Source organism: Callithrix jacchus, chromosome 12, assembly GCF_049354715.1.
Source record: "Callithrix jacchus isolate 240 chromosome 12, calJac240_pri, whole genome shotgun sequence".
Lineage (NCBI taxonomy): Eukaryota > Metazoa > Chordata > Mammalia > Primates > Cebidae > Callithrix > Callithrix jacchus.
The window spans coordinates 42,088,137-42,113,660 of NC_133513.1; the positions used below are offsets into that span (position 1 = coordinate 42,088,137).

At 47.4% G+C, this 25,524-nt stretch overlaps 1 protein-coding gene across 6 annotated transcripts; it reads left to right on the plus strand.

Moving 5' to 3' along the window:
- Positions 1–11,634: 11,634 nt before the first annotated feature.
- Positions 11,635–25,474, plus strand: LOC118146100 (placenta-specific protein 9-like). 6 transcript variants are annotated; one of them, XR_013524842.1, is made up of 5 exons: positions 11,635–11,731; positions 21,624–21,721; positions 23,380–23,557; positions 23,714–23,837; positions 24,350–25,474. XR_013524842.1 is itself a non-coding variant. In XM_078345360.1 (5 exons), exons 1-5 carry the CDS (start codon positions 11,668–11,670, stop codon positions 24,417–24,419), a joined length of 429 nt encoding a protein of 142 aa, XP_078201486.1. In that variant the 5' UTR covers positions 11,635–11,667; the 3' UTR covers positions 24,420–25,474. The 6 variants fall into 6 exon arrangements, 5 of the variants coding, with proteins under 5 accessions (XP_078201486.1, XP_035122044.3, XP_035122046.3 ...); XM_078345360.1 differs by having other exon boundaries at positions 23,380–23,452; XM_035266153.3 differs by lacking the exon at positions 23,380–23,557 and having other exon boundaries at positions 21,624–21,751.
- The last annotated feature ends 50 nt before the right edge of the window (positions 25,475–25,524 follow it).

Consider the following 25,524-nt stretch of genomic DNA (forward strand, 5'->3'; position numbering starts at 1 on the left):
AGCATAATTTAAGTGTATATACTTTTCCTTCTTTATTTTTATTATTTTTATTTAATTTTTGTTATACTTTTTGTTCCTTTCCGTGGAGATTGGAGTCTTGCTATATTGCCCAGGCAGGTCTCAAACTCCTGGGTTCAAGCTATCCTTCCACCTCTGCCTCCTTAAGAGCTGGGATTACAGGTATGACCCACTGCACCTGGCCTTATTTTTATTTATTTTTTATTTTTTTGAGACGGCGTTTCACTCCTGGTTGCCCAGGCTGGAGTGCAATGGCATGATATCGGCTCACTGCAACTTCCACCTCCTGGGTTCAAGAGATTCTCCTGCCCCAGCCTCTCAAGTAGCTGGGATTATAGGTGCCTGCCACCATGTCTGGCTAATTTTTGTAATTTTTAGTAGAGATGGAGTTTCCATGTTGACCAGACTTGTTCTGAACTCCTGATCTCAGGTAATCTGCTGGCCTTGGCTTCCCAAAGGGCTGGGATTATAGGCGTGAGCCACTGTGCCTGGACTATTTTTATTTTTCAGACAGAGTCTTGCTCTGTTGCCCAGGCTGGAGTGCAGTGGCACAATCTTGGCTCACTCCAACCTCTGCTCCTTGGGTTCAAGCGATTCTCGTGCCTCAGCCTCCTGAGTAGCTGGGATTACAGGCGTGTACCACCATGCCTGGCTAATTTTTATATTTTTAGCATAGACAGGTTTTTGCCATGTTACCCAGGTTGGTCTCCAACTCCTGACCTCAAGTGATCCATCTGCCTCAGCCTCCCAAAGTGCTGGGATTACAGGCATTTGTCACTGACTTACAAGTCCTTGCTTCTTTTTTAACATGCTACCAAGAGCTTACGTCTTTGGGTGTGTTAATGCACATGTTTCTTTTTGCCACTTGGAGAAGTTATACCATAAGGGATGCATATGTCTGCAGAGAGTTGTGTCATGTGCGTTTATGAGCTTTACTGGTCTGCTAAATGTTAAATGACAGTCACAGTTACAAATATCCAACTTCCAGTTTTCTCTGTGAAACAGAATTTGCTTTGCTTAAAAGTTATCATTAATGTGAGTGATTGACACTGCTTTGGAGCAGTAGTCGCAGAGAAATAAAACTGTGTGTGTGCTTCTGGGTTTTTTTATTATTGTTGCTGTTGTTTTTTTTTTTTTTTTTAGACAATCTCACTCTGTTGCCCAGGCTGGAGTGCAATGGCGCAAACTAAGCTCACTGCAACCTCTGCCTCCCAAGTTCAAGTGATTCTCCTGTCTCAGCCTCTCTAGTAGCTGAGATTACAGGTGTCTACCACCATAACCGGCTAATTTTTAGAAAAGATGGGGTTTCACCATGTTGGCCAGGCTGGTCTAGCACTTTGACCTCAGGTGATCCACCCTCCTTGGATTCCCAAAGCGTTGGGATTACAGGCGTGAGCCACTGGCCCTGGCTGCACTTCTGTTTTTTGTTGTTTTTGTTTGTTTGAGACAGAGTCTTGCTCTGTCGCCCAGGCTACAGTGCAGTGCACAATCTCAGCTCACTGCAACCTCTGCCTCTTGGGTTCAAGTGATTCTTCTGCCTCAGCCTCCCGAGTAGCTGGAACTACAGGTGCGTGCCACCCTTCTGTCATCAGGAGACTTACAATCTACAAGTATATACAGCAAATAAAACATAGTGACAGGTCCAGGACAGCAGGTTAGAAGCAGGTGAGCAAGAGAATTCACATTCTGCTGTGACCATAGATGCTATTATTGCTCTGTCTTTGTTGGTGAGGCTCACAGAGAGGAGGTGAACTGCCTGAGGCTACACTACCAGTAAGGACAGAGTCACTATTTGAATGCAATTCCTCTGCCTCCCTTACTAAGAGATGCTAACTCGGAAATGCTCTGAACAGTCAGCAAGGCAATGTCTTCAGACAGTTTAAAACGCTCACCTCAAGGAGCCAAAATAAGATCATCCCCCTAGAGAGCATTGCAGAGAAAATTCTCAAAGAACTCAAGGGAGATGCCAACCCACTGCTACCCACCAAGCCCACAGGGAATTCAAGAACAATAGCTTGATGCATTCTCAGGAAATAGCCATGGATTTCACAATGAGCTGAACTTACACTTAGCAATGTGAATCTGCTGCAAAAACATCTCAAAATTGAGTAAGTGGATACCAGGCACTATGGGTGGCTGAGTTCTTTTGCTGGACCCTTTATTTAGACCAGTTTTCTCCTCTTCTAAATGTGGATTTATCACTTCAAAAGACACTGGTTGGAAAACTGCTGTTGCTAAGCTCTGGGATAATCACAGAACCCATCGCATAGGGTAGCAGCCAAGATAACTGAAAAATAGACTATGTAGCATGGCATACTATGCAGCCATAAAAAGGAATAAAATAATGGCATTTGCAGCAGCCTGGATGGAGATGGACACCATATTCTAAGTGAAGTAACAAGGAATGAAAAACCAAAGATTGAAAAACCAAAGATTGTATGTTCTCACTTATAAGTGGGAGCCAAGCTATGAGGATGCAATGCATAAGAATGATATAATGGACTTGGGACTGGGGGGAGCTGGGGAGGGGTGAGGGGTAGAAGACTACACATTGAATACAGTGTACACTGCTCAGGCGATGGGAGCACCAAAGTCTTAGAAATTGTCACTAAATAAATTACCCCTGTTGGTCAGGCGCAGTGGCTCACACCTGTAATCCTGGCACTTTGGGAGGCCAAGGCAGGTGGATCATTTGAGCTCAGGAGTTCCAGACCAGCCCGGCCAACATGGTGAAACTCTGTCTGTACTAAAAATACAGAAATAGCTAGGTGGTAATAGTGCATGTCTGTAATCCCAGCATTACAAGGAGAATCTCTTGAGCCTGGGAGGCAGAGGTTGCAGTGAGCCGAGATTGCACCACTGCACTCCAGTCCGGGTGACAGAGTGAAACTCTGTCTCAAAAGAAGAAGAAATAAAAGGACTTATCCATGTAACTGAAAACCACCTGTTTCAAAAACTATTGAGATAGATACAGTTACAATGAATAGGATCTACTATTTAAACAAAACAGGGTGATTATAGTCAACAATAATTGTACATTTTTGTTTGTTCTTTCTTTTTATTTTTACTCTACCTTTGCTATGTACATTTAAAAGTAACTAAAAGACTACAATTGGAATGTTTGTAACACAAAGAAACCATATGTTTGAGGTGATAGATACCCCATTTGCCCTGATGTAATTATTACACATTGTATGCCTGCATCATAACATCTCAAGTGCCCCATAAAGATATATATCTACTATGTACCCATAACAATTAAAAACTAAAGATATTTTAATCAGAAAAAATAAATCTGTAATAAAATTTTTACAAATTAAAAAAACCAGACTTTATAGTACTTCACTCTGGGTTGGACGTGATGTCAAAATCATGAATGCTGGCTGTTAGGACTATAACTATTGGTATTATAACTGTTATTATTATTATTATTATTGAGATGGATTCTGGCTCTGTCAGGCACACTGGAGTGCAGTGGCATGATCTCAGCTCCCCGGACTGAATCGATTGAACCTCTGACTCCCGGGTTCAATCAATTCTTCTTCGGAGTAGCTGGAATTACAGGTGCATGCCACCACATGCGGCTAATTTTTAAAATATTTTTGGTAGAGTCAGGGCTTCACCATGTTGGTCGGGTTGGCCAACCTCAGGCAATCCACCCGCCTCGGCCTCCCAAAGTGCTGGGATTACAAATTAAGCCACGGCGCCAAGCTGATAGTATTTTTACTATTTGAGACAATCTTGCTCTGTCACCCAGGCTGGGGTGCAGTATGCAATCTCAGCTCGCTGCAACCTCCTCTTGTTGGGTTCAAGCAATTCTTGTGCCTCAGCCTCCTGAGTAGCTGGGATTACAAGTGTGTGGCACCGAGACTGGCTAATTTTTTTTTTTAGTAGATATGGGGTTTCACCATGTTGGCCAGGTTGGTCTCAAACTCCTGACCTCAGGGAATCCACCTGCCTCGGCCTCCTGAAGTGCTGGGATTACAGGTGTAAGCCACCACGCCCGGCCATAATTGTTAATATTAAACCTCTACCCTCACTCTACACTTGACTTCTCCCTGTACCAAGCAGACCTTCCCATCTTCCTACATCTTCTCCTACCTGGGAGGATTCAGGGCCACATGTAAGAAAGGAGGTAGATTAAAGGGGGATGTTTATTGTAGCACAATTCATAATTGCCAAGATACAGAATCACCATAAGTGCCTATTGACCAATGAGTGGATTTAAAAAATGTGGTACCTATACACCATGGACTACTACTCAGCCATTAAAAGGAACAAAATAATGTCTTTTGCAGCAACTTGGATGGAGGTGGAGACTATTATTCTAAGTAAAGTAACTCAGGAATGGAAATCCAAATACCATATATTCTTGCTTGTAAGTGAGAGCTAAGCTATGAGGACAGAGACATGCACAGTGATGTAATGGACTCTGCAAACTCAGAAGTGAGCATGGGTGGGGAGTGAGGGATAAAAAACTACACATTGGGTAGGATGCACACTCCTTGGGTGGTGTGTGCACTAAAATCTCAGCATTCACCATTATACAATTCATTCACATAACCAAATATAACTGGTGCCCCCAAAGCTACTGAAATTGTATAATATGAATAACAATTTAAAAAGAAACATCTCCCTTTCTGCCTCCACTACTGCCATGGCACCCATGAAAAAGCTTGTGGTGAATGGGGGGCAAAAAAGAAGCAGATTCTGAAGATCACTCTTGACTGCACCCACCCCATAGAAGATGGAATCATGGGTGCTGCCAATTTTGAGCAGTGTTTGCAAGAGAGGGTCAGTGAACGGAAAAGCTGGGAAACTTGGTCAGGGGCATGGTGACCATCGAAAGGAGCAAGAGCAAGATCACTGTGACATCCGGGGTGACTTTTTCCAAAAGGTATGTGAAATATCACACTAAAAATGATTTGAAGAAGAAGAGTACGTGATTGGTCATGCATGGCTGCTAACAGCAAAGAGAGTTATGAATTACGTTACTTCCAAATTAACAAGGTCAAAGAAGAGAGGAAGATGAGGATTAAATTTCATTTATTTGGAATATTTTGTATGAGTTCTTGAATAAAACGAGAAAGAAAAACAAAAAACCTCTTTTCTTTTTTCTTTTTTTCAGACAGGGTCTCTCACTCTGTCACCCAGGCTGGCACACAGGGTAATCATAGCTTACTACAGCCTCGACTTTCCAAGCTCCTACCATCCTTCCACCTCAGCCTCCAGAGTAACTGGGACTACAGGTGTGTGCCACCACACCCGGCTAATTTTTTATTTTTATTTTTGTAGAGACAGGGTCTTGATATGTTGTCCAAGCTGGTCTTGAACTCTTGAACTCAAGCCATTCCCCCGCCTCAGCCTCCTAAAGTGCTAGGATTACAGGAATGAGCCACTACATTCAACCTCAAAAAGACCATCTCAACCCATCGAGTTGCCCCCTCCTTTTCCTTCCCCCAACAGAGACATCCATCCACATTCACACTTCACTGGCTCACTTTCTCTGGCTCTAACTTCTGTGCCTTGCGTAGTAGCCCCTATCCATCTGTGCCGAGTAGCTAGCTTTGCCCAGCGCTCACTGAGAGCTCTCCAGGCGTGGGTCTTCCTGATACCTCTGGAAATCCTCTCTTGTGCCAAAGGGAGAAGACAAGGAGGCTTTGTCAGCTCAGGCCCTCCCAGCCACTGAGGCTCTTTTAAATGGGCTGTCTTTGACCTCACCTCTCTCCCCAGAGAGATGACCAGTCCCTGTTTCCTGTTTCCTTTTGGCCCCTTGCCTTTGGGCCTGGGTCGGGAGAGCAAGCCCCTGCCAGATTCCCAACCACTTGTGCCCCGGCCCGGCCAGGCTGGGAGGACCGTGCACATCCTGTAGCATTGCCTGTGGAGGCAACGCAGATGTCTGGGAGGCAAATCCCCAAATTCCTAACTAGTCTCTGTATGCCCTGGGCCATGTCCTAACTTCTCCACACCTCACATTCTGTATGCTCCCATGACCCTGGCAGGTACCGTCACAATCTGCGTGGATTGTGAGGCCACCTGCCAGGGTCATGGGAGTATTAAGTGAAAGAGAAATGTGTGCACATGAAGCACTTCATTCATGCAGGTGGTTATGAGCGTTCTCCCCTGACTGCACAGGGCGTGGCCCTCTGAGCCCCCCATATTCCATTTGTCCCTTTCTCACCTCCACTCTTCTCCAGATCCTCTATTTAGTGCCTTTCCTGGGACTTGAGAGTCAAGAGGCCTGATAATGCTGAGGACTGTACTTTTGGAATCACATCTATCTAACTTCCAAAGTGGGATCTGCCACCTTCTAATCTTGAATCAAATATATTTAATAGATCTTTTTTATTTTTTAGTGGGAATAGGATATCTACTTGATAGGTTTACTGATGCAAAGATTAAATAGGCTGATGCATGTACAGCCTTAGTACAAAACCAGGTTCAGAGAAATTCAGCGACAAACAGAATAATAATAGGCCGGGCACGGTGCCTCATGCCAGTAACACCAGCACTTTGGGAGGCAGAGGCAGGCAGATCACCAGAGGTCAGGAGTTCGAGACCAGCCTGGCCAACATGGCAAAACCCTGTCTCTACTAAAAATAAAAAATTAGCTGGTCATGGTGGCATGGGCCTGTAATCCCAGCTACTCAGGAGGCTGAGGCAGGAGAATCGCTTGAATCCAGGAGGCAGAAGTTGTAGTGAGCCGAGATCGAGCCACTGCACTCCAGCCTGAGCAACAGAGTGAGATTCTGTCTCTAAATAAATAAATAAGTAAGTAAAAACAGAATAATAATAAATAGTGAGAGGTATTATTAGATCCAGCTGGCCTGGCACATGCTTGGCATATGTCTCTAATTTCTGCCACTGATGCCAGTCTCCCCTACCTTTAATTTCACTGGTCACTTTAGAGAATACGGAAATAGGAGGATTGTTAACTAGGTCCACTGGCTCCATATTATCATTTTGCCCAGGAGTTTCTCTTTACATGTTTGGGCTGGTTTCTGTAAGTATAAGAAAATAAATTGATTTTCAAACATTTATCTTAATTTAATTTTATTTTTTGAGATTAAGTCTCACTCTATGGCCCAGGATGGAGTATAGTGACACCATCTTGGCTCACTGAAACCTCTGCCACCTGAGTTCAAGCAATTCTCCTGCCTCACCCTCCCTAGTAGCTAGGATTACAGGTGTGTGTACCACGCCCATCCAGTTTTTCTATTTTTAATGGAGACAGGGTTTTGCCATGTTGGCCAGGCTGGTCTTGAACTCCTGACCTCAAGTGATCTGCCTGCCTCTGCCTCCCAAAGTGCTGGGATTATAGGTGTGAGCCATCGTGCCCAGCCAAACAGTTGTTGATAGTGGTATCTTTTTTAAATTTTGTAATATAATTACTTATTATTTATTTATTTTTGGGGACAGTGTCTTACTCTGTCACCCAGGCTGGGGTACAGTGGTATGATCATAGCTCACTGCAGCCTCAAACTCCTTGGCTTAAGTGATCTTCCTGACTCAGCCTCCCAAGTAATAAGCACATGCCACGACTCCCAACCAGTGTTTTTTCTAAAAAATTTTTATTTTCTTTTTTAATTTTTGGTAGAGATGGGGTCATGCTGTGTTGCCCAGGCTGGTTTTGAACTCCTGGGCTCAAGTGATCCTCCCACCTGGGCCTCCCAAAGCGTTGGGTTTATGGGCATGAGCCACCATGCCTGGCCAATAATGGCATCTTTACCTCAAACCTAGTTTAACAAAGAATACATTTCTCCTTTCTCTTGTATGTACATGTGAACTATTTATGATAAAAGGAGTTGACTGGGCAGGGTGGCTCATTCCTCTAATCCCAGCACTTTGGGAGGCAGAGGCGGGAGGATCACTTGAGCCCAGGTGTTCGAGACTAGCCTGGGAAACACAGCAAGACCCCACCCACCATCTCTCTATTTAAAAATTTTTTTAATTTGAAAAATTATTAATACAAAAATTAAAAAGTAGTTACCTTGTTAAGAAAATGTCTTACTTCCTTTGTTTTAATCTTGTTTGTTGTTTTTACTGTTTTTAAGTTAGCTAGGGCTGTTTAATTTCATCAAATTTGGTTTCAGCATTTATTGACATTATGTCTATTTTGCACTTTTGTTTCCTTGACCTTGTGACAGACATGATATATAGAGATTTTCCCAGAGCTCCCCTTGGAAATGAGTAGCTAACAAACTACTTTATGTTCAAAGTAGTGGCAAAAGGATTGGACCGTGCAATAAAGAACATGAGGACACTGAGACATCAGTTCAGGGGAAAATTGAAGTTTGATTCCTTCCTTGCAACCACATAACACTTTTAAGTGGATTAGACATTAGACCTTGAGGAAACCTTAAAACTGTTTGAAGAAAATACAGAAAAATATCTGCAGCCTTGATTCGAGGAATCATAGTCAAGTTGTAAACTCTGTAAGTCATAAAAGAAAATACTGAGAGATTTGGTTACCTAATATTTAAAACTTCTGAACGAGGAAAGACTCCACCAAGAAAGTTAAAGACAACGGAAGGCTGGGAGAAGATATTGCCAACATATATGACAGACATTACATTAATAATCAGATTATAGAAAGGAAAGGGAGGAAAATAGAAAAAAGTAATTGAAGAGGCAAATAAAGCTTAACCTCACTTATAATAAATAGTTTGTAAATAAAATAACAACTTTTATTTGGTAACTTTTTCCGTCATCAAGCTGTCAAAATTTTAACTGATAAATATCCGGTGTTGGAGAATGTAGGTGACCGCTAGGTTTACACTTCAGCTAACTGCAATCCAGAAGTATTTATGTAAATGGCGCCCCCTGCAGCCCAATTCCTACCGAGACCAACATATACTCCGGTTCACGTTGGAACAGCGCTGAAAGACTCCTGTCCCTCCTGTGGGCTTAGTGACAATTTGAGGAACAGTTTTTGGCCTACCTGGCAAAACGTAAAATGCCCTTTGACACATGATTCTTCTTCCAGCCTTTCAGAAATACATGAACTATGTACATAAAGATATATGCAAAAGTATGTTTATTAAAGCATATTTTATATTGGAGGAAAAAAGCAATCTACATGCACATCAATAGGGACTGTTTGGACAAATAATCCTGCTTGTATCCATTCAATGGGATATTTTGTAACTCTTAAAGGAATGAAGTGGAATTATCTGTGCAACCTCCGCCTCCTGGGTTTAGGCAATTCTCCTCCCTCAGCCTCCTGAGTAGCTGGGACTACAGGTATGCGCCACCATGCCCAGCGAATTTTTTGTATTTTTAGTAGAGACGGGGTTTCACCATGTTGACCAGGATGGTCTCGATCTCTTGACCTCGTGATCCACCTGCCTCAGCCTCCCAAAGTGCTGGGATTACAGGCATGAGCCACCGCATGCAGCCTGTTTTCGTTTTTTAAGACAAAGTTTTGCTCTGTTGCTCTGGCTGGAGTGCAGTGGTGCAATCTTGGCTCACTGACACCTCCACCTCCTGGGTTCAACCGATTCTCCTGCATCAGCCTCCCGAGTAGCTGGGACTAAGGAGTAGCTGGCGCCCAACACCACCACACTCTGCTAGTATTTTGTATTTTCAGCAGAGATGGCGTGTCACCATATTGGCCAGGCTGGTCTCAAACTCCTGACCTCAGGTGATCCACCCACCTTGGTATACCAAAGTCCTGGGATTACAGGCGTGAGCCACTGCACCCAGCCAAGATTTAATGTTATGGCTGAGATAAACATGAATGAAAGCCAATCTTCAAAATATCTCTTATTTGATCTTATGTATATACATTTGCGTCTAATTATACATTAGACAGATGAGGAATGCATGGAACTGGAACAGGCACAGCCTACCAAGCCGAGGGGACTGGACCTGAATCGTTGGATGGAGGGAATTCATAACAAAAAGGCTTTAATGTTTTACTCTGTATACTTAATTACTTTATGCTCTCCCACAACAAGAATGTATTGTATATGGTTTGTTTTTCTTCTTAATCTTAAATTCAGAATATAAGGTAGCCCACTGGCTCTGAGCTACAAGAATCCTTATCGGTTTGGCAGTGCTATGACAACTTTGCACCTGGCTGAACTATCAAGGAGTGTCCTACCACCAAGCATGAGATATTTTTGGCATTCCTGAAATAAATTCTTCTTCTGAGCCAGCTCATGGGGGCATCATAATCTCCTTGAGAGCTTTTGAAAGATCTAGACCTGGAGCCAGGCCCAGGGGTTCATGTCTGTAATCCCAGCACTTTAGGATGCTGAGGAGGGTGGATCACGACGTCAGGAGTTCGATACCAGCCTGGCCAACATAGTGAAACTCCGTCTCTACTAAAAACAGAAAAATTAGCTGGGTGTGGTGGCAGGTGCCTGTAATCCCAGCTACTCTGGAGGCACTGAGGCAAGTGAATTGCTTGAACCTGGGAGGCGGAGGTTGCAGTGAGCTGAGATTGTGCCACTGCCCGGCAGCCTGGGTGACAGAGCAAGACTCTGTCTCGATAATAATGATAATAAAATAAATAAATAATAAGTAATTTAGATTTGAGTCTGTCTCAGAGTCTCGGGCTCAGAACCAGAATTTCTGTGTCTGAGGCTATCATGTCACTCTACGGGAGGAAGAACTGGATCACTGGTTAGCATGGTGACTGTTTTGGACAACACACAGCCACAGCCAAGAACACAGAAGGCAGAGGGGCAGCCTTGATCTGCAAGGGCTCCAGTTAACCCCAATGGGGACCCTTGATGGACAAGGGCATTCTCCCAGGCTTGCTGATGAAAGCGTTCTACTTACAGCCAGGCAAGGCACTCAGGGCTCTGCAGCAGAGAGGTCAGAGCTGCAGCTTTTTTGCTTTGTGTTTTCACTAAACCTTCATTTGTTGTTGCACTTTGTTGAATGGGCGTGTCCCATAGGGGAAGTTTCCACTACTGCGTTCCAAACTTTGGACTGCTTGTGGCATCTTACTTGTTGCCTCATTAATAATGGATTAAATAAAACCTTTAGAATATGCTAATTTCATCTTTACGAGAGTCCCAATTTTACCTTTTTTTTTTTTTTTTTTAAAGTACCAGTACCTTTTCACGTTGCTATCACTCCCTTACCAGAGCAGTGAGTTTCTGGGTCTCCTTCTTAGGGCCAGACACTGTTCCGTGTCATTAGAATTAATTTATCATTCGTAGGTAGACAAGCAAAAGCTTCCACACTCCCGGAGACAGGGATTCAGATCCTGTACCATCGCTGAGGGTAATGCCGAGGAAGGCACTTCTCTCCCAGCCTCAGTCTGCCCGCCTCTGAAATGGGATCATAACGAACCCCTGACCCCAGGCTTCGCCGCCTAAAGCCAACGCCCACACCCAATCCCTCCCCTTCCCTCCCGGGACCCCAGGAGGCGCGGGGACTCCGGAGGCGGCCCTTTCCCCGGGAGGCGCCTGGGTGGCACGGTCAGCGTCTCAGCTCCTGGGGTCTCTGGGCTCCGAGCTGCCCAAGGGGTGTAGAGGGGCCTCTGGAGGAGGCGGGTTCGCTCCAGCCGGAAAGCCCGGAGCCGCCCAGGATTTTTGGCTCGGACTAAGAGCATTTCCTCCCAGGCCGGCCGGGCGCGATCCGGGGAGGGCGGCTGCGGGCAGACGCGGCGCTGCGCTGGTCCGGGCCGGCAACATGCGGACCCTGCTCGGCGCGCTGGCTGGGCTGGCTCTGCTCCGCGCCGCGGGCGCTTTGGCTGGTGAGTGGGGCGCCGGGCGCGGCAGGGGACCCGCAGATGGCGAGGAAGGAATGGGCAAGAGAGAGACAGAGAGAGTTGGACACTACAGCGGGATGGAGAGAGAGGCAGATGCAGGGAGGGAGGGAGGGATGGAGAGAAAGACGGTGAGAGGAAACAGACGCAGAAAGGGCAGAGAAGCAGAGCAATGGAGAGATAAAGAAGAGAGGGAAGAATAAATCGTGAAAAGGAAAAAGGACAGGCCGAGACAGAAAGAGGCTTTGTAGATGAACAGATATGAACTAAGATAGAAAGAAAAAGGAGTTTAAGAGACCAAAGAGAAGGAAAGAGAAAGAGTGACTAAAATGGGGTGGAGGGAGAGAGGATATTGAAGCAAAGAGAAAGATTTGAGAGAGATCACAAAGGAGAGAGAGGGAAGCTCAATGACGGGAGTAGAGCTGGCAAGAGAGGAGCCAGGATCTGGGGTGGGAGGTCACAGCTGCTGCGTGGGGCAGCCCGGGAGGCCAGCTACATCTCAGAGGGCCTGCGGAGGCTCAGGCCTGGCTTTATAGGACATTGTCTAAGAAGCCAGACTCCAAAGGGTGAGTGACCCAGGCCAGCTCATACAGCCTCAAGGAGCCAGGCAAGCGGGCCCAGGAGAAAGGCCACTGCTTCACCTGCCAGGTGGCCTCAGGGGGTGTTGCAGTTGGTGAGGAAGTCAGCCTCCTGGTTTCCAGGGAGCTTCTCTGGGGGACTGAGCTGTTTTGGGTGGAGGTGGAGCCCTGGGTGGAGGTGGAGGGCTGTTCAGGAGGGAGAGGCTCTCTGGGTACTCCATTAGCTGGGTTCCTTGCCTTTTACTCTCCCTTTTCTTTCCCCCACCTCTCCCCTCAGCTTAATGTTGCCCCTTCACAGGTGAGGCTCAGGGTGACTCAAGTCAAGTGACTTACCTGACTGTAGTCTTGACTGTACACGGATGCTCATTCCACCACCCTGCACATTGCACAGGACTCTATAGTTTACAAGCCATGACCCCATTTAGTCAGGGACGGCTATTGCTCACTTTAGTTGTCCAGGTGAGGGGTAAGCTCAGTTCTCATGGTGGTGCCAAGGCAGAGCCCTCACGAAACATCCAGGCCTCCTGCCCCCTCAGTCCTTGCCCCCACCCAGGCAGAAGTGCCCTGTGCTAAGATAGAAGCCCCCATCCCCTTTCAGGGCCCAGTGAACTGTGGGAGTGAGCACTTGGGGAAAGGATCCAGGCCAGCCCTCGTGATCCCTTACCTTGGGTGAGTCCTTTCCTTTCTCTGGGGCTATTTCTTCCTCTGTCAGTTGGGGAGAATAATACCCGCCCCACAGGGCTGGCCTCAGGGATTAGACGAGGGAGGAAGTGCCCAGCAGGGAACATGCATCAGCACACATCCTCTCAGATGACTCCACTGATTTCTCTGAGCCTCAGTTTCCCCACCTGTTAAAGATAACCAGCAATGACTTTCTCACAAGCTGTATGAGGAGTGGCTGGGACTCTGCCCAGCATAGAGTAGGGCCCCAGTACACACCCTCTCATCCGCTTCTCCTTTACCCGCCTCCCAGCTCAGCCCCAGGCTCCAGGAGCTGAGGGCACAAAGCAGAGCCTGTGCTTCTCCCAGAGGGAGGAGGGAGTGGCCACTTTTGTAGAGAGAATTCTAACCCATTTTTAAACGTTGTTTTTCTTTCTGATTATGCACGTTCATTGCTACAGATTAAGAAGAAAAGGATTTGGGGAGGCCGAAGCAGGCAGATCACAAGGTCAGGAGTTCAAGACCATCCTGGCTAACACAGTAAAACCCCGTTTCTATGAAAAATACAAAAAAATTAGCCAGGCAAGGTGGCACATGCCTGTAGTCCCAGCTACTCTCAAGGCTGAGGCAGGAGAATCGCTTGAACCCAGAGGGCAGAGGTTGCAGTGAGCAGAGATGGTGCCCCTGCACTCCAGCCTGGGTGACAGAGTGAGACTCTATCTCAAAAAAAAAAAAGAGAGAGAGAGAGAGAAGAAGAAGAAAAGGAGGAAAGTATTCATGATTAATGCAATTTCACACTGACTTCATACGTTTTTGTGCATAATCTTTCAGATTTCAGATATCTTTTTTTATTTTTTGAGACGCAGTTTCACTCTTGTTACCCAGGCTGGAGTGCAATGGTGCTATCTCAGCTCACCGCAACCTCCGCCTCCTGGGTTCAGGCAATTCTCCTGCCTCAGCCTCCCGAGTAGCTGGGATTACAGGCACGTGCCACCGTGCCCAGCTAATTTTTTGTATCTTTAGTAGAGACGGGGTTTCACCATGTTGACCAGGATGGTCTCGATATCTTGACCTCGTGATCCACCCGCCTCGGCCTCCCAAAGTGCTGGAATTACTGGCATGAGCCACCGCGCCCGGCCTCAGATATCTCTTAACTTTTGATTATGAAAACTGTTGGATACAAAAAATACAAAATAATAGTATATGAAAGAATCACATAATGTACTTATCAACCCTGCTTCAACAAGTTTTAGTTCATGGGCAGTGTTATCTCATCTACAGTCCTCACCCCCTCCCCTCCCTGGATTATGGAATCCAGGCATTGTATTTTCTTTCTTTCTTTCTTTCTTTCTTTCTTTCTTTCTTTCTTTCTTTCTTTCTTTCTTTTTCTTTCTTTCTTTTTCTTTCCTTCCTTCTTTTGTGCAACAGGATCTCATTCTGTCACCCATACTAGAATGCAGTGGTGCAATCTCAGCTCACTGCAACCTACGCGCCCCCAGGTTCAAGTGATTCTCCTGCCTCAGCGTCCCGAGTAGCTGGGACTACAGGCATCCACCACCACACCTGACCAATTTTTGTATTTTTAGTAGAGACAGGGTTTCACCATGTTGGCCAGCCTGGTCTCGAACCCCTGGGCTCAAGTGATCCACCTGCCCTGGCGTCCCAAAGTGCTGGGATTACAGGTGTGAGCTACCACGCCTGGCCTGATATCATGTATTTTCTTTCTTTCTTTTTAGAGACAGGGTTTCACCATGTTGTTCAGGCTGATCTTGAACTCCTGACCTTATAATCCACCTGCCTCAGCCTCCCAAAGTGCTGGGATTACAGGTGTGAGCCACCGCGCCCAACCCATATATTTTCATCTATAAATATTTCCTTGTGTATCTCTAAGAGATAAGCACTCTTTTAATAAACCTAACTGCAATGCCACGGTCGCACTCCAAAAAGAGTGTGTGATTGAACATCATTAAATATTCAATCACTGTTCAAATGTCTTTGATTGTGTCATGTCTTTTGACAATTCATTTGTTTGATCCAAATAAAGTTACATATACTGCATTTGGTCAATATGTCTATTAAGTCTCTTTAAATATGTAAGTCTTCTCCCTGCTGCCCCCCCTTTTTTTTTTAGATGGAGTCTCGCTCTGTCTGGAGTGCTGTGGCTCAATCTCAGCTCACTGTAACCTCTGCTTCCCGGGTTTAAGTGATTCTCCTGCCTCAGCCTCCTGAGTACCTGGGACTACAGGTGCGCACCCTGACACCCAGCTAACTTTTGTATTTTTAGTAGAGACAGGGTTTCACCATGTTGGCCAGGATGGTCTTGATCTCCTGAACTTGTGATTCACCCACCTCGGCATCCAAAAGTGCGGAGATTACAGGCCTGAGCCACCATGCCCAGCTTTTTTTTTTTTTTTTTTAACTTAATTTTTTGTTGTTGTTGAAGAAACTAAGTTTGCTCTGTAAAGTTTTCCACATTTAGATTTTGCTAATTGCATCCCTTTGATGTCATTTAAATACCTCCATCCCTTATATTTTCTGTAAATTGAGATCTATCTCTTGCTTGTCCGACTTTCAACCCTGGTTTATTTTATTTTATTTTATTTTTGAGACAATCTCATTCTGTCACCCAGGCTGGAGTGCAGTGGTACAATCTCGGCTCACCACAACCTCTGCCTCCCACGTTCAAGCAATTCTCGTGCCTCAGCCTCCTGAGTAGCTGGGATTATAGATGCCGTACCAGCACGCCCAGCTAACTTTTGCATTTTTTAGTAGAGATGGGGGTGGGGGTGGAGATGGGTTTCACCATATTGGCCAGGCTGGTATCGAACTCCTGACATCAAGGGATCGGCCAGCCTCTGCCTCCCAAAGTACTGGGATTACAGGTTGTTAGCCACCACGCCCAGCCCCAGTCTTGGTTTCTTTTAGCAGCACTCAGAGAAACCTTTATTCCCTGATGGCGTTTTAGACCATCAGCTACCATGCCAGGCCCACATTTTGGAGTTTTTTATAGAATCATTTGAAGAATAGTGTTCTGCTGCTTTCAAAAATAACCAAAACCCATGGATGGTTTTGAATGAATCATACATCTTTATACAAGTATTGGATGTAGTAAAGTTTATTATTCTGTTACATTGAATGTGGTCAAATATAATTAACCCCCAAGTGTCCAGGGTTGCTTCTCAAAGCAGACCCTTCAAAGAGTGTGACTTTGATAATTCAGAAGATACAGCAACACCTTTCAGAGACGCCACTGAGAAAACATTTCTCATTGCCCAGCATGCAGAAATCATCTGCGTTGTGGCACTTTCTTACTGTTTGGGTTCAGATACAAAAGGTCTCCCCATAAGGCCAGGAAGTAGAGGGAGCAGTACTTCAGCCTCAGAGGATGGCACCCAGGGGCCACATCTCTTTAACTGGGGCAGCCAGCCCAGCCCAGCCCTCCCCTGGGGCCTCCTGGCTCCACAGCAGCCTGTTCTCACCAGCACAGGATGCCCCACCCATGGCCACTATCCAGGGTGCACATCAGGCCCGGAGCAGGAGCTAGGCCAGAGAAAACAACGCAGCATCCAAGGAGGTCCATTTTCCAACTGGCAGGGCCCAGGAGGGTGGGAGGAAAGGAAGGAAGGGAGCCCTGTGGGGCCACAGCCTTGGCTGCTCAGGGTTAATCATCAGAATCCTTCAGCCTTTTCCACTCCCCTTGTCTGAGCCACTGACAGCCCTATGGGTGCATGTGTGACTACTAATTTTTTTTTTTTTTTTTTTTTACTTTTATTTTTACAAGACAGGGTCTTTGTCGCCCAGGCTGGAGAGCAGTGGTGCAATCGTAGCTGACTGTAGTCTCAAACTTCTGGGACCACAAGCATATGCCACCAATCCTGTCTATTTTTTTTCCTAGAGAGAGAGTCTTAATATGTTGCCCAAGTATGGTCTCAAACTCCTGGCTTTAAGTGATCCTCCTGCCTCGACCTCCCAAAGCTCCGGGATTACAGGTGTGAACCACTGAGCTCAGGTCTTGTAGCTCATTTTTGAGGCCTCTCTGTGGACTCCGAATGACAGACAAGAAGAATTAAGGATGAGCTACACGGGGAAGTGAGGGCCTCAGGCCGACCTCATCCTATTTTTTGGAGGAGGCGGCAAAGGCTCAGGGAGAAGAAACTCTCACAATCCCACAATCATTAGTGGCTGAACCAGGCTGAGAACAGGGGTCTCCAGCATGTTTTCTGCCACGATGCATTCAAGTCAGCTCTGTGGGGAGGACCTGGTGGGGAGGGAGCAGGCAGTACAGTGTCAGGCTCTGCTCCAAGCTTGCTCTCTCAGATGTACTCCGTGGAGGCCCCGATGAGCTCATGGACAGTCGCTCCAAGGGGCACAGAGCACAGTTTTGTCCAGATGTGAAGGATTAGCGCTGAACCACGTGGGGAGCAACCTCAGCCCCGCCTTTTCCCTGGAGGGGATTGGGAGCCAAGTTAGACCTCATTACAGACTCTAGAGAACAGGGTGTTTAGGTCAGTGGAGAGGAGCAGGCTCTAGTTGTTCTTGACTTCCAACGCAGCCTGACTCCCACTTGGCCAGCAGGGTCACACTGTATCCTTCTGGCCTGAGCCTGGGAGAAGTGTGTGAGGGGAGAGTGGCTGGGGTCTGGGGGAGGGCAGGTGAGGCTCAGGGGAAAGGCCTGGCCAAAGGCCTCTGGACAGAGCCAGCAGGTGGTGTGTGTATCCACAGACGCATGATGACAGGCCCCCCAGGACAGCCACTCTGTGGGTGAGAACAGCTCTTCCGGCCCCCTCAGAGCTTTTCCTCTCAAAGTTGATCAGCCCAGTTTCAGCTGAAACAATTGAGTTAGAATTTGGAGTCCCAGACTGAGTGCAATGGCTCACGCGTATAATACCAGCACTTTGGGAGGCCAAGGAAGGTGGATCACTTAAGCCCAGAAGTTTGAGCTTAGCCTGGGCAACGTGGTGAAACCCCATCTCTACAAAAAATACAAAACTTAGCCAGGCATGATAATGTGTGCCTGTAGTCCCAGCTACTCTGGAGGCCGAGGTGGGAGAGTTGCTTGAACCCGGGAAGCAGAGGTTGCGGTGAGCCATGATTGTGCCACTGCACTTACGGACTGAGACCCCATTAAAAATAAATAAGAAGTCTCTTTCCCATAGCCTCTTCTAGACCTGCTCCTGCCTCTCAAGGGCCTTCTCAGGATGTGGGGCCAGGATGGAGCATAGCCCCCAGGTGGAGCCTCTCTCTCTGAATATTTTACATGGATGCCTGCAGCCCACGATGGCTACTGCTTTCTGCTGACAACCCCATCAGACAGCTGGCTTTTATTATGGAACATTTCAAACCACACTCACAACAGTAGAGAGAAAAGCCGAATGTACCCCTACATGCTCATCATCCAGCTCCAATAATTAGCAACTCTCAGCCCATCTTGTTAGCTCTAAACATCCACTCAGGCCTCTCCCCCATCCCCACCCACACCTGGATTATTTGGAAGTAAATCCAAGACAGCATAACATTTCATCAGTAAATATTTCAGTATGGGTCTTTAAAAGACTCGCCTTAAAAAAATAACCAAGGCACCTTATCATGTCCTCCTCCCTCCCCAAATTCAGGAATAACACCATTATCTTTTGAAGAGTCTTTTCTAAGTTTAGTGGAGGGAAATAATGAAAAGGAAAATTTGAAAAACAGATTGTTCTCCACAAAAGATGCTCAGATTGGAAGGACGTTTTGTCCCTGGTCTTGTTCTTATCCCTGAGTGGAAGAGCTGAGATCTAGATAGAGTTGGAATTAGAAAATCACAAGGCAGGGGGCCCTACTTTGATGAGTTGAAGCCAGGAGGTCAGGGTGCCTGAGGTCCAGGCATTTACTGATGGTGTGAGCTTGGGCAAGTCACTTGGCCTCTCAGAGTTACACATCCGTCACCAGCTCTGTCCTATCTCAAGACCTGCCCCCCTTCTAGACAAGTGCAGATGGCCCCTTGGCCAACCCATCCAACACCAAGGCCTTAAGCTACAAGCATTGCACCTAGAGAGCTCAAGCTCCGTAACTCTCTCCCCACACTGAGCTTTGTATGCCCACATCCATGGCCACAGCCTTGATATTGTCACTATCTGCAGCCACTCTACCTGTAAAAGCAAAAATTGCAACATTCTTTACCTCCTGTTCCTCCTGTGATTCCTAAGACCTCCAGTCTCTTCAGCCCCCCACTTCTCCCAGCTTATCGGCCCTCTTCTTGGCCTCATTTCCTTCCTTATCCCCGCTGGATTCCAGGGCTCCTCTCCTAAACCTGGCTGGTCAAATCTCAGCTCCTTGGCCCCTTGCCTCCACCACATCCACCCTGCAGACTCCATCCAGCCATCTGTCTTTGCTGCTGTGCGCCTAGACTGCGGAGCACTGGTGGGGGAGGACTCACACTTCCAGGATCCCTTGTTGATGCCGGCTCATTCTGCATGGTCCTCCTACCCTGCCTCCCTCATTCTGCACATCCCCTTTTGAAGCCCTTTATTCAAGTCCCTTTCCTGGTGGTGCACTGATGGACTGGCTCTCAAAAAGTAAAAAAGGCAGGTGGGGTTGGTGATTTCTGTGGTGTAAATCATCATGGCCACCATTTTTTTTTTCTTTTTACTTAAAAATTTTTTTCTCTTGAGGGATGGGGTCTCAGTGTGTTGATCAGGCTGGTTTCAAACTCCTGGCCTCAAGTGATCCTCCCACTCAGCCTCCCAAAGTGCTAGGATTAAAGGCACAAACCACCATTTCCAGCCACCACGGTCACTATTTTAACATCTGTGTTTAGTAACCTACTCATAGGATTCTTGAAATTTTAACAACTAGCTCTGTTCCCTACGTGTTCTCTGTCTTACTGCACAGAGTGAACAGAGCCCATCAGGCAGGAGCTCACTCCACTTTCTGGCCCTCTAGTTAGATGGTTTACCTCTGCCCATTTGTGCTGCATTTCTTCTGTCTTCCTTCCAAATGTGTTCCCACCCTCTCTGGATCCAGGGCCTCCCGTCAATTCAGGAAGAGCATTCCTTTGCTTCTCCTGTCTTCCTTTTGTCCCTCAGGCTGTAAACATCATTGTGTTTTCCAATGATTAACACACACACACACACACACACACACACACACACACACACACACACACACACACAATCTTCTCTAGACCTTGTGATCAATCTCCTTTCCTTCATAGCCAAGCTTTGTGAAATTTTCCAGAATCCAAGTTTCTATCCCCAGCCTCACCTTCCCTTCTCATCTTACCATAATCCAAACTCTGCTTTTCCTCCACCACTCCTGGGGTGACATCTAACAAGGTCCTTTCCCATGCTCTTTTTCCAGTCCTTATCTTGCTAGACCTCCTCACTGCTTTCGACCATGCTGACCTTTTTCATCTCTGCAGAATCTGTAAAGCTTGGCTGCTCTTGACCTCTGGGGCAGCACCCTTCTTCTTGAGTGTCAGTGTTCTCCAAGGTTCCAGCCAACTCTGATGCCCCAAAGGCATCTCTGGGTTACCAACTCTGAAGCCTGAGCTTGGAGTCCGGGCTTTTAGACTTCTGCGGTGAGGGTTGATGGTGCCTGGAAGAGCTAACTCGAGGAGAACAATGGAATGGCAGATCCTCTGCTTATGAGTAGTGAGTTTGGACACATACTTTCACCCCTCTATGCATCAGTTTTCTTACGTGTAGATTGGGCGTAACAACAGGTTGTTGGAGAGGTTAACACCCTACGTGGTGCATGGTAAGCGCTCATCACATGCCAGCTGTTACTAACGGGTCCCAGTGTCAATGCTGCTAATGAAATACCTCCTCTCACTTTTATCCTCACATTCCTACAGCTACTGCCTCTGCCCATCCCTTCTCCTTCATCCCTCTTACCCTGATTGCTGCAGTAACTCCCTGCCTTCAAAGGCATCTCCCTCCAGTCTATTCCTTATATTTTAAAAATTCATGTTTGACTCTGTGACTCTTGTGTTAAAATAACCCCCCTTGGCTGGGTGTGGTGGCTCACGCCTGTGATTCCAGCACTTTGGGAGGTCAGAAGTTTGAGACCAGCCTGACCAACATGGTGAAACCCCATCTCTACTAAAAATACAAAAATTAGCCAGGCATGGTAGCAGGTGCTTGTAATCCCAGCTACTTGGGAGGCTGAGACAGAAGAATCACTCGAACCCGGGAGGTGGAGGTTGCAGTGAGCCCAGATTTCCCTGCAAACATGCATCAGAACTGATTTATTAAAGCCTCTGGGCTAAAGCTCTGCCCCCTTGGTTTGATTTCCAGGATTTCCCTGTCCAGTCTCTCTCCCGACCACCCTGTATCTCCAGCCACTGCAGGCTCCCTGCAGGGTTTATACACTGAGCCATGCTCTTTCAGGCCTCTCTGTCATTGCAGTTGCCATTCTCCCAGGGTGGAGCCCGTCTTCCCTTCCTCCCTGGGCTTCACCTCCTTGAGGAAGTCCATGTGGGTCTGTAGGTGACTGGTGCGATTGAGATGGCTGGCACTCACACACCGACCCCACAGGGCCTTCCTCTGCTTGCTGTTGCATTTGCTTTGGGGACCGACCTCACTTGAGCCCAGTGTTTACAGGAGTATCTGGCATGATGGCAAACCAAGGGCCCCACAGTGACAAGACTTGTTTCCCCACAGCTGCAGAACCCTTCAGCCCTCCCCAAGGAGACGCAGCTCAGAGCACAGCGTGTGACAGACACATGGCTGTGCAACGCCGTCTGGTTGTCGTGGAGGAGGTAACAGCGTGGTTTGGAAGGACATGCGGGGTCAGGACCACCTTCTAAGACTGGGGTTTTTTTTTGAGAGGGAGCTTTGCTTTTGTTGTCCATGTTGGAGTGCAATGGCACGGTCTTGGCTCACCACAGCCTCTGCCTCCCGGGTACAAGAGGTTCTCCTGCCTTAGCCTCACAAGTAGCTGGAATTACAGGCATGTGCCACCACGCATAGCTGATTTTATATTTTTAGTAGAGATGAGGTTTCTCCATGTTGGTCAGGCTGGTCTCAGACTCCCGACTTCAGGTGATCCGCCCACCTCCTCCCCCGAAAGAGCTGGGATTACAGGGGTGAGCCACCAGGCCTGGCCTAGGATGGTGTTTTTATGGGCAGATGCAAGCTTGCTATGGAATGTCAGGCCATACAGGCCAATCTTGCACTGTGGCTGCCTTGTCCAACATCACCCTCCCATCTAGGCAGTCAGGCTGTCCAGCCCCCAATGGACCCTGCTTCTCCTAAGGCCTTACTTGCTCCCATGCAGATATTTCAGCATCAGTACTGGATGGGAAGGTAGAAATTCAGTCACTATTTTGTTATTTAGCCATGATTCCTAACTTGTGTGGAAAAAAGCTTGCATTTGTATTGTTGCAAGCCTTTAACTGAAATTGAGCATTCCCGTTCCTCATAAATACAGACAGCAAGCAGTGGTATTAACAGTACTATAGCTTGGTCATCAAGAGAAATCCAGATCATTTCACCTTGTTCTAGTTATGAATATCTCAACACATTATTTATAACCTTCCTATGTCAACTTTTCTGTTGTTCTTAGGCCTGATGTTAAATCATGTGAGTTAATAAATACATTTTTTTTGAAGCATTGTCTCCCTGTTACCCAGGATGGAGTACAGTGGTGCAGTCTCACCTCCCTGCAACTTCCGCCTCCCAGGCTCAAGCAATCCTCCCACCTCAGCCTCCCAAGTAGCTGGGACTACAGGTGCATGTACCACCATGCCTGGCCAATTTTTGTATTTTTTTTTTTTTTTTTTGGAGAAGTGAGATTTTACTATGTTTCCCAGGCTGGTCTTGAACTCCTGAGCTCAAGCAATCCGCCCACCTCGGCCTCCCAAAGTACTGGGATTACAAGCATGAGTCACTATGCCTGGTCAATACGTATGTTATATCCAAAAGTTTAAATTTTTATTTTACAGAGTCCTGCTCTGTTACCCAGGTGGAATTCATGGTTCAATCTCAGCTCACTGCAACCTCTGCCTCCAGGGTTCCAGTGATTCTCATGCCTCAACCTCCCGAGTAGCTGGGACTACAGACATGCACCACCATGCCCAGCTAATTTTTTGTATTTTTGGTAGACATGGGGCTTCTCCATGTTGGCCAGACTGGTCTCAAACTCCTTACTTCAAGTGATCTGCCCGCCTCAGCCTGGGATTACAGGTGTGAGCCACTGTGCTGAGCCAAAACGTTTAATTTTTAATAATGAATAATATTTTAATGCAATCGATGCCCCTGGTAATTCTATATGCTTTATTTTTTGCATTTAAGGCATTATTCTGAGAAGAGGTCTGTAGGCTTCATCACACTGCCAGTGGGGTCCATGGCATACACGGGAAAAAAATAACTATTGAGAACCCTGAGTAAATTTCAAAATCCCAAATCTGTCATTCAGCAGAGACACCACCAGGGAGCAGAGCAACAAAAGAAATGTGAGCGCCAGGCTGCAAAGTCCCAAAAGGGAGAAGGTATTCTAAAGGCGTTTCACCCCAACCTGTGACTGAGTGCCATAAAGGAAGGAGCCTTAGAGAGCGAGCCCCCTAGGATATTGTCATCTGGGGAAACTGAGGCAGGTAGGGGCAGAGCCTGAGTGAGGAAAATCAGTTCCCGCAGCGCCCAGTCCTTTCCCACTGCACCCCGCTGAACCGCTAGCTGCTCCTTAGGGCCTAGCTGATGAAGCAGAGTGCGGCACCACTCCTGTCTTCGACTTGACCCCCTTCCCATAATAGATGGTAGAGAAGACCGTGGAGCACCTGGCGACAGAGGTGAAAGACCTGCTGGGCCTGCTGGAGGAGCTGGCCTGGAACCTGCCCCCAGGACCCTTCAGCCCGGCCCCCGACCTCCTCGGAGAAGGTGAGCAGTGCAGGTGGCAGAGGAAAGCCTCTGAACTGCTGTCATCTGGGGCTGGACAGTGGCGGGGGGGGGGCGCTGCTCCACCACACAGATGTATGCTGGACAGCAGGGAGGGCCCCAGCCCCCCCGGGGACGGAAGCGGGACGGCACCACCCCTCCTCCCCAACCCACACCCGGTCGCTGCCGCCCAGTGTCGAGACGAAATTCGGGAAGAGCCGGCCCTAGATACCATCTCCGCACACCCCAGCGAGGAGAAGCTGCCTCCTTCACTGGCCTTCTCCGGACTAAAGCTCCTCAGCTCCTTTTATTTCCCCCTTAGAAGCCCCTCCTGTTCCACCCTCAGGGAAGACGGCACCCCACTGATCAGGCAGGGATGGAGTTGCACTTTGCTCTCTCCTTGATCCCCTTGTCCCGGGGGACGGGGGAGAGGAGGGAAGAAACTGTTGGGCAGCACAGGCCAGGGACCCTGCAGCACCCCAGCTTGCTCACTGGAGGCCGCCGCTTTCTTTCAGATGGCTTCTGAGCCCCGGAGCTGGAGCCCAGCAGCTGGAGGTGGTGCCCTTGCCAGGCAGCACCCTCTGAGAGCCAGCCCTGTCTGCTCGCCTTCCTTCCGCAGCTTCGTGTGCAATAAAAGCTCCTCCTTCTGTCTCCTCTGTGTCTGCTGACAGAGTAACCCGTTTAACTACAGCCCCCTCTCCCTCCACTTCCATGCCTGGAGGAGGCCTGCAACCCCCCCCCCAGGCTCAGACCTGGGGACACCCCCATTCCCGCCATCTGTGCTTTAGTCCTCCTTAATTACAGGAGCAGATGAGCAGGGGTTGATTCACAGAGGTGGGGGCTCTTCGAGTGGTCTTGCGTCTCAAAATGTGGCCATAGGTGAAAAGCAAGGGGATCAGGGTCTCAGGCCCCACCCAGACTTCTTAATCCAAATCTGCTTTGCAATGAGACCCCCAGGGAATTTATGTGTCCATTAAAGTGGTTTGTTGTTTTTTAAAAAAAAATTCCTATGAAGTGAAATTCAATGTAAAATTCATCATTTTAACCATTTTAAATTGTACAAGGCTGGGGGAAGTGGTTTACACCTATAATCCTAGCACTTTGGGAGGCCAAGGTGGGAGGTTCACTTGAGCCCAGGATTACGAGGCCATCCTGGGCAACATGGTGAAACCCTATCCCTGCAAAAAATACAAAAAATAGACTGGCATGGTGGCATGTGCCTGTAGTCCCAGCTACTCAGGAGGCTGGGGTGGAAGGATCACCTGAGCCCAGGAGGTCAAGGCTGTGGTGAGCCATCATGGTGCCACTGCACTTCAGCCTGGGTGACAGAGTGAGACTTTGTCTCAAAAAGAAAAAATCATACAAATGCAGTGGCTTCCGGTACATTCACAAGTTGTCAGTCATCACCACCAGTTTCAGAATACTGTTCTCACTCTAGAAAGAAACTCTGTACCTGTTATGCAGTCACATCCCATTCCCGATCCCCCAACCCCCTGGACACCACCAATCTCTGTCGCCATGAACTTGCCTATTCTGGACATTTTAAATGCAGTAGCCCGCTTTATCTGTGGTTTCACTTTCCATGGTTTCAGTTACCTGCAGTCAACCACAATCCTAAAATATTAAACTCAAGAAATAAACAACATATGAGTTTTCAGTTGTGCATCATTCTAAGTGGCGTGATGAAATC

Bases quoted from the DNA above. Each gene is read 5' to 3' on its own strand.
- LOC118146100 (XM_078345360.1), top strand. From the start codon at position 11,668: ATGCGGACCCTGCTCGGCGCGCTGGCTGGGCTGGCTCTGCTCCGCGCC. The intron at 11,732-21,623 runs GTGAGTGGGGCG...GTTTCCCCACAG, and splicing joins CGCCGCGGGCGCTTTGGCTG to CTGCAGAACCCTTCAGCCCT. The intron at 23,453-23,713 runs GTATTCTAAAGG...TTCCCATAATAG, and splicing joins AAAGTCCCAAAAGGGAGAAG to ATGGTAGAGAAGACCGTGGA.